Source organism: Pseudopipra pipra, chromosome 3, assembly GCF_036250125.1.
Source record: "Pseudopipra pipra isolate bDixPip1 chromosome 3, bDixPip1.hap1, whole genome shotgun sequence".
NCBI classification, from domain to species: domain Eukaryota; kingdom Metazoa; phylum Chordata; class Aves; order Passeriformes; family Pipridae; genus Pseudopipra; species Pseudopipra pipra.
Window position 1 is genome coordinate 95,480,295 of NC_087551.1, and position 12,342 is coordinate 95,492,636.

The following is a 12,342-nucleotide window of genomic DNA, read 5'->3' on the forward strand; positions in this document are numbered from 1 at the left end:
TGACAAAAACTATAACTAGGAATAGACAGCTTCAGATGAAGAAATATCATCATGTCATATGGAAGAATGGTTAAAAAACTGTTTCTGTGATTTCATGGCAATTTTTCTGAAGTCAGAGCTTTAATTTGAGCCTGAAAGGAAGAATTTTCAATTTGGAGATAGCAAACAGGACAGATCCTTAGCTAAAAGGTCTGTGTAGCTATGTTACAACATATAAGAAAGTTTAGCTATGTTGATGGGAGACTCTAGATAAGGAGCATCCCAATGGAAGGAACTGGAAAACTATTGCTCTGAATAAATCACAGTTTTTGTGGGTGAAGGGGGAAGGTAAGTATCTTGATTCTAAGAACTAACTACCCAAAATAGAAACCTGTCTAGGCTTAAATACATGGCACTTACTTTCTTGCTGCGTATTCCTCAAGTACATATCTTGTCTGAATGCTGCGATAGGACTGATCGAAGTGCTTGTGCCTCCTCTGGTAAAATGGCACTGCTACTGAAGACATATTTCAGTGTGTTACGACCAGTAATTCCTGCAGAGAGTGAAATTAGCCATATATTCAACCATGCACACATTCAGCCATATATTTCAGACATTTTGGCTTGACATTTTTTGATATGTAGAAGTGTGTGAACATGTACAAATGTACAAAATTGCATCAATTTGTGACAAGTAGAGTCATCAATGGCACACATGGGTGCCTCAAGCTGTATCTTATCAGTCATACAGTGTGAGCTATGGAATCATAGATGACAGCAATAGAAGATATTTTGTCAGATCGTTTTTCCCCTTCTTTGCAGATGTCATTTAACACCTACATAGAAATTTCCAGGGATGGAAATTTGACAGTTTTTTGGGCATAGTTAGGCATTTCAGTTCTCTGCTCTTCAAACATTTTATTTTTTCTATTGTTGCAATTTATGCTCATTATCTCTTGAACAATTCACCATGCAACAAAAATAGACTGTGTTCACCCCCTTTTGCAGCAGCCTGTTGAAGATTTTTTTTACATCTGCTTTCATCTCTTTTGTTTAATCTCAACAAAGATGACTCATGCAATCTTTTCTCTTGCAATATTTTTTCTGGACCACCAATCATTCTTGTTGCCTTTTTGTGGACTTTCTCCAAAGCATGGCATAATTTGATCAATATTTGGACAGAAGGTACTCAGGAACATTCAGGGTGCTCCTAAGAAGCAGTGTGGGTGGGAAGAGCATGTTTCCCACTGAGTTAGAATTAAGCAGATTCCCAACAATGTCATTAAAAGAACATAGAGGTGCCTACATCCCTTTGTGTTCATTAGAAATATGATGACAACTTCTTGCAAAAGTGGGGAATGTCACTAGCCATATCCTGAGTTGATGCCAGCTTGTGAAACTACAGTCTGACTTGAATAGGGGGGTCTTTACTCTTGGGCCATTTGGTCCAATCAGTGTTGAAGGATCCCAACTGAACAGCCAATATCTTCCCCATGAGGCAGCTACACTTCAGCGACAACTGAAGCAAGTTCTTTCTATAAAATCTATAAACCAGCTTCAGCCCAATCCTGAAGATTTAGTCTGGGAAATTATTGCAGTAAAATCTAATTTCCTACTAAAAGCCAAAGGGAGTGTCCCCATTGCTGAGCTTCCCTGTAGGGTGCAGACTGCCAGCTCTGCTCCAGTAGCCAGGGCACAGGTGGAGGAGGCATGGCCTAGGACCCACCTATGTGTACCCATATCAAGTGAAGCAAAGCAACCCCAGCTCACCCAGAGGCCATGTTAAGAGTGTGTCAGGGTCCTGGGGACAGCAATGGTCCTGACTGTCCCTTCCCAGCCTCCTCTAGGGCTCCTCCCACCCTGCCCACAGCCCAGGACTCCATGTCAGCACCCCAGGCCATCAGCTCCTGTCCCAGCAATGATGCAGAAGGGCCAGTCTCCAGCTCCCCACAGCCTAGCCCTGCCCATACATGGACCCTGCAAAGAAAAACCTGCCTCATACCCACACCAAAAGTCCACATTTGTAACAAAAAGACACATGAATAGGCAGTTTCATGATGTATATAAAATGAAAGCTCAAAGGGATTTGAATAGAAATTTAGATACTCATTTAGATACAATATTTAACAAGGTAAAATACCAGTATATACTGTATTTCCAGCATAGAGTATTTACCAAGAAAAGGAAATGCTAGTCATTGATCAAGTAGTGTAATAAGCTTCAACTCTGGCTGTTACTTTCAGGTAGTCAAGGGTAGAGTCAGATGCTCGCAAGTTTTGATGTTCTCACATCAGCTAGTTTTGCATTTTGAAGAAAAAGTAAGGAGAAGACAGTAGACATATTTAATAGCAGAAGCGTGTTGTCTTATAAAGTTCTGAGATCAAAGGGATGTTTAGAATTTATCACCTCATAGCTGCATCTTCTGCATAACTTATAATTACCTTTTCAACCCTTTTTCAAGAGATATGAGAATGACAAATGACACGTTCGGGAATGAGAGCTTTAGACAAAACACCAGACACTGCAAGACAAAAATGAAAAAGGTTTACAACATCATTATGGGGCATTAAAGAAATATATTGACACGTTTCTAGAGAAATAAGAAAGTTAACATGACCCAAGCTAGTTCAGCACAGCACAGCACTTAGTTAAGTGCTCTCATACAATGCTGAGCTGACATAGACCTCTCATAGAACTATTAACTCATTATAGAACACAGTGTCTTAGCTGCATGAGCAGAGTTGCATAGACTCACGAGCAGCCTTGGCTTCTCCTAGTTTTGTTATCTGTACATCATGTGATGCTACACCTGCAGATATCAAATGCTGGTTTTCTTCCTGCTATCTGACCATGTGGCTATTGTGTATATGACATTTTGTTTCCTCCCTAGTTCACATATTAACCAGACAATTAATGGTATCATGTTCCTTCTTTTTTATTTTTAATTAGCCCTTTGCCAAAATGAAGGTGCAAAGGGCAAACACATAGATTAAGCTGACTCCACTGTTAAGAGCCCCTCATGTTTATATGTGTACATGTCTACATGTGGCAAGTTAAATAATTCTGTGAATTTATCAACATGCAATGTACATGTTGGTATGCATATGACTTGCACTGAGATTCAGTGTATAAGGATTGCAGAACAATGCTCATTTATCTGGATAGATCACAGTCTGAGTTGTTTTCATCTTTGAGATAGGAGAAAACATCTTTGTCATTTACAGTTCAGCTTTTTCCACTAAATGTAAAACTTACATTTTAATTATCATATCTTCATCTATTCGTCAGCACCCAGGACTTCTCAAAATTTGGATTCAGATGTTTTGCACATTTATCCAAACACCTTAGTATAGAAACAAGGCTAGTCATGCATGCTCAGCTTCCATACAAGTAATTAACTGAGCTTGTTAGGAACCAGATTCATTTTGCCTTCGGTTAACACAGAGGGGAGCTGCCTGGCAACAATTCCAAATGTAATAATAATCATCAGTTAATTACAATGATACTTCCAAAGTATGTATTTAATACTTAATAGTGCTGCACAGACAAGTGTCAGAAGAGCAAAATTACAGTCCCACTATAAAAGCAGGATACAGGGTATTGAGTTCCTGATGAAAGAAATGTCTATTTTATTCCTAGGAATAATATTTTGACTGTTTTCCCAGTTTTTCACTGGTACACATTTATATGAGATGTTTGAAATATATTTTAATATTTAGTCAGTTAGAGACCATGATATGCAGATGACAGGTAATCTGCACTGAATTTATTGATTTAGGTGAACCAGAATTTTGTTACTGACGGTGCTTGAACACCTAGTTATACTGGCACGTCAGTTGGTGGAACTGACCCAAAAGCAAGATGTAGGCAGTGGTCTGGCAGAGGCACTAGGGGGAAAACATCCCAGTGGAAAATGGAGAATTCAATAACAAAAAAATTACATAAATTGGTGCAGAGAAAAATAAATTAATTATCTGAATAATTATAACAAATTAAAAAGAAAATCTCATGTGTTATTGACCAAGTTCCACTGCAAGAATTACAGAGACCTAGCTAAAATATATAGCCTACATGTTACAAAAAATCCTTAAATTTCTTCCATGTAGATTCTATTAACAACTTTGAATTTTAAGAAAAAGACCTGGAGTTACAGGACAACATGGTCCTGAAACACTCAGTGTCTCGTTCTGACATCAGAAGGACCTAAAGTGCACCAATCTGTGTGCTCTATAACCCACTCAGAAGACTATTAAACCCAAACAAAAATATTACGTAAGCCAAAATGTGCTTAAGAATTAATGATAGAAAACACAGGTTAGGCTATTCAGATTATTTACATAAGTATACGATTCCTCATGCTTAGTAGCACATATATAACAATTTATACTGGACCATGAGTAAAAGGCAGAGTTCCCAGGACAGGATACGCATAGTTTCATGGCACAGTAATACTGATCTGAATAGAAAGCAATAATCTAGGACACATGACAAGGGGCCACATTCTTGGGCAGAGGAGCCAATGGTCTGATATAAACATTGTTAGCTTGATAAGTGAGTTAATTTAAGATTTAAAGGACAAGTAGTAAATTCTAGCATGATCATTTACACAGCCTCAGAGAGGACGCACACCACCAACTACATTGATGGATGGGTTGACAAATGCCATAGGAAGAACCTGGTTGTGCTCACCATAGATAGACAACTTGCATTCCCAGATTCAGCAGGCTCCTGCCGTGAGCAATGCACCATGCAACATGTACTTTCTCGGCCTGACCTGTCAATGCTATAACATACGACATGCACTTTCTTTGCTCATCTCTGTTCTTGGCCATCTGCAGAAGAGCCAAAAACAATTCACGAGTTCTTGTATGACCTCATGTAGTCTATCCTCCTCATTCCAGCTGAAAGGTCAGTACATCCTGCTCCTACATGCACATCCTCATTCTTGATACCCCTCTGTATCTCATCTTTCTTAAACACCTTTGACCATTTGTACTTACTGGAGGGGTTGTCTTGTTTTTCCCATGACTTAGGCATTGTTTCCTCAACCCGTCTGTAGTTCTGCTTGTTGTTCTCTACATTGTTCAAGGCTAAGTGTTTTTAGGAAACCTTGTTTTGCCAGCTTATACTTCTGTGGTACATTAAAGCCCATGATATTTAACTCATAAAAATATATTTAAATCCATATCACTTACATACCACAATGAAAGACAAAAAAAAAAACAACCAAAAAACCCACACCTTCTATTCATTGGTTGCCCCTAATGACCAGTTTCAAGAACTATTGTATTGCCTCAAAAAATACATGATCCTTTCCAGTTTATTATATATATATGTTGTAGAAATTGTAGATTTAATAACATAGTAGCATTTTCCCACAGAAACTGACTTTGGCGGAAATCTTGTAAAACCATCATGAATCATTATGCAGCTCATAGATACTGCAGTCTAAATAGAATGGGATGTAAAGGATCTGGTAAAATCTTCTCCCTTTTGATACTAAACTTCTAAAATTCCAATATGTCTCTCCGGTCTTTTATCTCTGTACATGTGTGTATATTTAGATCTTACATAGAAATTTATGTTCTGTGCATGAGAAAAGATGAACTTAAAAACCCACTAAAATATACAGTTATTGTAAGATGTTTCTGTCCTTCCCACTGAAGACCTTCTTCATTCTGCATAAGAATTCAATTTAATTTTTTTGATAACAGAATACAAATGCTTATCAAATTCTTTAAAAAAAAAAAAAAAGCATATGGAATTCTCATTTGCTTAAAAACTACCAAATTCCAGACATTACTTAGCAAGCTTTAAGGCTTCTTGTTTTTTCTTTTTTGATGTTTAGCTATATCATAGTTGGTCTTATGTTTTACTGATCACACCTCCTTTTTATGGGAATAGTATTTTCCTCATTTCAAAAATTGGTTTTAAAACAGAAATCTTGTGGACAACAAGTTTAACCTGGTTCAAATCATCCCCAGAAGTGCATGCATTACTTTTGTTATTAAACCTAAAGACAGAGTTCTATTTCTAGTCATCTGAATATCCAGCAAAGCAACATTTTCAAGCAGCTGATGATACCAGCTATCATAGATGTGTCTATTCTTAATAATTTCATGTCTTGAATGAGTAGACTTTTGACATTTCACAATATCAATTGATACTGTTTTCAATGACATACAGGTAGATTCATCAATTTAATGCTATAGCATATCTATGATTAGTTAGAATGCACACTTTAACCTTGTAATAATCCCTGAATGGTTTGCTTCACCCTCTAGCCAGAACAGTTAGTGTGGAAGTATTTTGAAATATACTATGGGCAGTCATGGTCATGGTCATGGTCATATCCCCAACCCTTGATGAGAGGGCTTTGCTCTTTGGCAGGTAGGAAGAAGGCAGAGCCATGGGTACCCTTATCTCCAGCAAGGTCGTTGTGAAGGGGAGGACCAATTCCTGCATTTTTGTAAGTCTAAAAAAAAAAACATAGTTCTGACTTTTCTATTACTCTCATGAAGGAAAGGAGTGGAAGCTTGCAATCTGACTTTCTTTCCACAGCCCTACTAGAAGCTAAACAGTATATATCCCGGAAAGGATACTAATATGGATGATATCTTATGAATTCATGATCATACTAGACTGGAAATTAAATGAAGCTGAATTTGTCCACATTGACTAGAAACCTTGCCACTCTAACATTCCAAATGTACAGAGTTCCAACATGTTCTCATAAAGTTTGAAAATTTCCCTTCACTTGGCAAATGTATTACATCCCTCCAACTGGACAGCAAAGACTGTTGAACAGTGAGATGGTGAAAGTCACTTCCCATCATCCCAACATTCAGTATCCTTCATTATGATACTTTCATTGACTCATAGGCATTATCAACACACAGACATAATTTCAAGAGGATGAATATGATTTCCCAGGACTCTATCAGTGCTATTTAGCTGGAATTAACATATGGCAAAGAACACATCATGTAGTCTAGAGTAACAGGGACACCAGAAATACATCTTCTGGAAGCATGTACTTGAAAGCATGGCAGACAAAAAACAAAAGTAGATTTCTTTTTGTCCTAGCTACATTCTACTCTTCAGCATGCCAAATAGTTTTGCCAGCTACATAGGATTTTATACTTAATTATTTACACACAGACTTCAGATAAAACATACAGTATAAGCCCATAAGAAAGTGGCACTGCCAATATTTGCGGAATTAGAAAAGTACGTATTCAAATAGAGCTATAGATTTCTGTAACGTAGTTCTTTATATGCAGCAAGAAACAGAAGAAATGTAAGACACAATAAAATAAAGGTGACTATGAACAGAATAAAATTCTACTTTATTTTTTTGTTTTTCTTTTCATGAATAAATCTATGTCCTGCTTTTTTCTTGTTTCCTAAGGAAGTTAATTTTTTTTTTTTTACAGAAAAGCACCCAACACCCTCCTACAAGCACTCCCATTTGTTCTGAACAAGAAAACCCTAGTTTGAAAATGGACTTACCAAGGGATATAGAAAAACTGCAAAGCAGAGAGGAAGACCAGCCTTTCCCAGCCTAGTAAACTCTGCCTGAGGAAAACAAAAATAATTCCCCTCTCTAAAGGCTACTGCCCCTTCACTCCCATTTAAGGGCAGATGCAGTTCTATATTTAGAACTAACCAAATGATTCTCCCAAAACTGGGGTCAGCCTAATAGGCAGTAAGGGAGTGATATAAAAGCAGAAGAAAAGCACTAGCCTTACGCAGTTTTATACTGTATTTTAGTAAAAGACAAATGTCATTCCTTAAAAAAACAGTTGGTTATATTAAAACTGGGGTTTCTTTTCCCAGTAACACCAAGGACATGGGAAACAACCTAATGTCAGAAAGCAGTTTAAATTTTTTACTTAGAAATGTTTGAAGTTTTAAAATAATCAGTAACTTAGAAGACCAGTGAGGAGATGTAAACTCTAGAATATTATTAGTAGAGACATGAAATCCCCTTAGTACTTCAGGCTGTAAAATGAGCCTCCCCACTGCTTCCTCAAGAGCTCAATGAATTTGAGAATATAACTGCAATATATGAAGGCCTAGTAGTGGTATAAAAAAACTAATATTTCCATCTCTATAATGTCACCAGTCAAACCTGAGAGAGATTTTTCTGTGTTTTGTAAGTAAAGCAGGAAGAAATAATATGCATAGAGGCATAAACAGAGAAAAAAAACATAGCCAAAGCGCTCAATTCTGTGAGACCTTGATGGTCCCTGATGTTGTCTGATTATTACCAACTAAAATGGATGTTTGCTGCCTGTAGGGCTCCTAGATTTCTATCCAGAAACTACAAGGCTCTGCTGTGGTGTTTCTGACATGTCCAGATACGACGGAGTAGCAGCACTGGCTCTGAAGAGCTGATAAGTTTGAACTCAGTCATTCTTTCCCATTCTGGTGGTAGACAACCCCACGGGGATTGCACCCATATGGAGGAAGGGAAGGAAGGGTAAAAAGGCTGACAAGGCCTTGTGGCAAGTGTGAATAATTAATGATATTCCTCTTATTCTATCTGGAAATAGGACAACATGTCTGGGAAAACCTGTCTATACCGGAGACCTAATCCCACCTCCTGATAGCCCATAATGACTCAAATAGTCAATGAGTCAGCAATATACAAAAGGTAGGGAATTAATTGATCTTAAAATGACTTGAATATAACAAGATCTATTTTCAATTTACTTATATAGGAATGGGATCAAGGCCAAAGTCACTAAATGACAATCTCTTCCAGTGGTTGGTATGCAAAACTTTGATACATGAACAATGTTCTTTTTAAGTCATGCTTTCTTCTTTTATATTCATTTATGGGAAGCAGTGCAAGAGATAGCAAAGCATTTAAATAACTGATTCTTATCTCATCTGCAGTATTCATCCAAGTTCCCTAAGGAGCTCTGGTAAGGATCTTTCCTACCTTTGTATTGTCTAGGACTACCATTTGCTTGAAATAGATTTCTCCCTTCCTCCCATTGCTCTTGAATTATAACTCAGTTTGACAGAATTACATCTACAGAGACAGACAAAGTGGAATGAGGGCATATGCCCTAAATGTAGATGTTGCTTCAGAAGCAGCTGTCAAAGTAATTAGCAGGTAATAATCCAGAGCAAACCCAGTTCCATCTCTTCTCTCCTATTGCATTTTCCAGGGGGAGGTAAAAGGTCAGTTTTCAGGAAAACATTAAAGTTCTCATTACATTCTGCATTTAATTTCTTGTTCTATATTTATTATCTCTAAAGAAATGGAGTCTTCTACAGCCTGTTCTGTTTGCCTTTACACTTGAGCTCTCCTCTATTATAAGTTCTTTCTTCAAGGTGTGGTTGGATGACAAAAATGTGAAAGTGCATCCTGAGGGCTGTGGGAAACATGACATAGGCAAGAACTGGGGCCAGTCTCAGGTTGTCTCCAGGTAAGTCAATAAATAAATTCTTCTTCTCTTCATAGATATTCACAAAATAGGATAGAAAGGTAAACTTAAATATTTTTTTATTCACTGGTGGTGAAATTTAGGCAGCAGAGCACCAAAAATTATCCAGCATTCTAATAATTAAATAATTTGCATTATATTCTCAAACAAACTTCCTCCTGAACATAGAAGGCACCTTCCCCTGATCCCTCCACTTCCCAAGCAGAAGTTATTCTTAAAGAGGTGTTTTTTTTTAAAACAGAGTTTTAGCAGAGTATCAGAAGAATTATTCAAGCACTTCAAATTGAGCATGTGCTAAAATCCCTTTGTGAATGTGTTATTTTAGAGTTACTTCTTTATCTTATACCTGTCCCTTGATGTGGGTTGTTTGGTTGATACAGGTGTAAGTAATGGCTCAACTACTCCTGCAAAGGGGAAGAAAAAGAACTGAACTAGAAATCAGAAAAAAGATGCATTAGCTTTTTAGCTACTGGATTAAACATCAAAACATAAAATGAAATGAAATGCAATGATGTTAGAAGAGGTACTTTTTAGCCTGTAAGGGTACCTTAATAGTGGCCTTGTGCTTTTAGCTTTCTCCAGTTCCAAGAAAACCCAATGCATCTTTGTATGGCAGCTTCTAAATTCCAGCTTTGTTAATATATTAGCTATTGATTTCTTCAAATGCTTGTTGCATATTTATAGTTTCCTATAAAGTAAAAGACTGGTAACTTGCAATGAAGTTCCTCATCTCCACGGTAGCCCTAATTATTCACAAAGGCCTATTGTGAGGTTTCTAAAGCTATGCTGGAAAAATGGATACTGTGCACTGGTGATCAAAGAGCAGTCTCTTGGATTTCCTTCCCAGCTACCCGAGTCCTAGCATCTCTCTTGGCATTACAAACGAAAGACAAAGCAATGAATGCAAATTCAATCACACAAAAAATAAATCATGCTCTTTCCTGAGTTAGTGCCTTTGGTCAGAAGTTTGGGGTTATCAAGTATGGGCTCTGTATACAAACCCCATTGAATGAGTCTCATTCAGAAGAGAATACCACCACCTGAAAGAAACAATTAAAAACAGTTTTGGAGGCAGTGCATCTGCTTATGAAGATTAGCTAACAAGAAAGCAGTAACAGATGCACTTGACTGCTGACAGCACTGTAAATGTGTTCATGCAGCTGAGCACAAATCCTCAAGGTAAAACACACCTTACTGCCTCTTTCAGACACGGAGAGAACAAACGCATAACAACTCCTAAGAAGCTTAAGCACTTCTGTCTCTACCTCCTTCTATCTGCTTATTTTTATTTTTTCTTGATGTATTTTTTCTTCCTCTGTTAAAGCTTCCTGATTTTCTTTTTCACTGCTCAACTTGCAAGTATTTTAAAGCTAGCCATATGCAGCTGAAAACTGCCAAAAGCTAAAACTACCCTTCCCAGAAATGAGGCTAGGCCATGTGGAGATCAGATCAGAGAAGAGCAAAGTCATTTGGAGAAGGAGAAGAAAACACTTGCAACTAAGAGAACACTGTGCAACTCCAAAGAGAGAGGACAACAGCAGCTGTGGGGAAAAGAAAAAAAAAATCACAAGAAAACCCAACAGAAAACCCCACAACAAAACCAAAAAACACACTTACACTTGCTAGGAGCTATTTTAAACAGCCAGACAAGGATTTTCAACCAGAAATTTGGCAGAACTAGACTGCTCTGTTTCCAGGACATCAAACACTTCAGCACAAGCCTTTGGACAAATACTAAAATACCTGAGTATAAAAAATGTTGGGATTTTTTCCCCTGCAACATAAGATAAAGTGAATATCTTAGTAAGTATCCTTATTTATGTCTAAGAAGGCAAACACAGACTGAGTTACAGTGAGTCAATTATTTTTAAGATATCTAAACAGTAATGTGTCATCCTGTTGTCCAAGGACCCCCCCTGGAGCACATCGGAGTCAGTGGTAAGGTTTTACTGATTAAGGAAAGCTCAGATTCATATCCTGCTTGATTTAATGTCTCTCTAAAAAGTTGACAGAGGGTTAGCTGAGCTGCAAAGAGAAAATACGTGGTTGCCTGATGGAGCAGAATGTTTCAACAATTTCTTTTGTGAGTTATTGCAAGTGGAGATGAGTATATTCTCCATTGCTTTGGACGGCAGTCCAAACAAAATACTCTAGAGCTGGTAATGAGCTGACAGTGATACTCTATTTAAAATTAGGGTTTCAGCCAGTGGGAATGGCTAAATATGTTTTAGCTAAATATATTTTGCTAAATTTTAGGATGAGCTAAGCAAATTACAGTCTTGCCAGTGACATGAAGGTACAGCTCAGATTTTAAATATTGGATGGGTTGTAATTCTATCAAATCTTTTGGAAGTGTTTCTGATAAACCTTAATGAAAACAGCAGCACTTACTGCAGTTTGCTGAGTTAATTAGACAAACTGTGCCATAGGGATATATACTGGCTGTGTATCAGCTTAGTGGCATCTCTTCACTTACCTTTACAATAAGATCTGTTTTTCAACCAAGTACAAAGACAAGGACCATAAAGATGCTTACCTTAGCCTGGTATATTTATTCCAGTGCCACACAGTACACTCTGCAGATACCTGCTACAGCAACAGCTCATAGCTAGGCTTCGCGAACAAAGATTTGGGAAGGGCACTACCCACAATTGTTACAAGCGCGCTGGTGGCTAAAAAGGCCAATACAAGACAGGCACATCTGGTTGCAAAAGGCACAGCAGAAAGACTCCTTAGGTGGTATATTCAGCAAGGCACAATTCTTTTTGCATTGTCTTTTCTTTAGAGTGATCCTGCGTGCGTTCCCAAAGGAAGCAGCAGTGTTATAGATGATGTGCCTCCAGACCTCCCGATTGGAGGCCAGAGTAGACCAGTTATGTTGACCAATATGGCCAAGGCTGAG

The 12,342-nt window shown here is 37.8% G+C and overlaps 1 protein-coding gene across 2 annotated transcripts in view; it reads right to left on the minus strand.

Annotated features, from left to right (window-relative positions):
- MYOM2 (myomesin 2) overlaps positions 1-7,590 on the minus strand; it is a 76,365-nt gene extending 68,775 nt beyond the window's left edge. Inside the window, exons 1-3 of one of the 2 annotated variants that reach the window (XM_064650379.1) lie at positions 7,492-7,590; positions 2,421-2,500; positions 400-533 (exon numbers count right to left, since the gene is read on the minus strand). In XM_064650379.1, the coding sequence (XP_064506449.1) occupies positions 400-506 (107 nt within the window). In that variant the 5' untranslated portion in view covers positions 507-533; positions 2,421-2,500; positions 7,492-7,590. The remainder of the gene's footprint in view (positions 1-399; positions 534-2,420; positions 2,501-7,491) is intronic. The other variant, XM_064650380.1, reaches the window with a different exon arrangement.
- Positions 7,591-12,342: the final 4,752 nt, after the last annotated feature.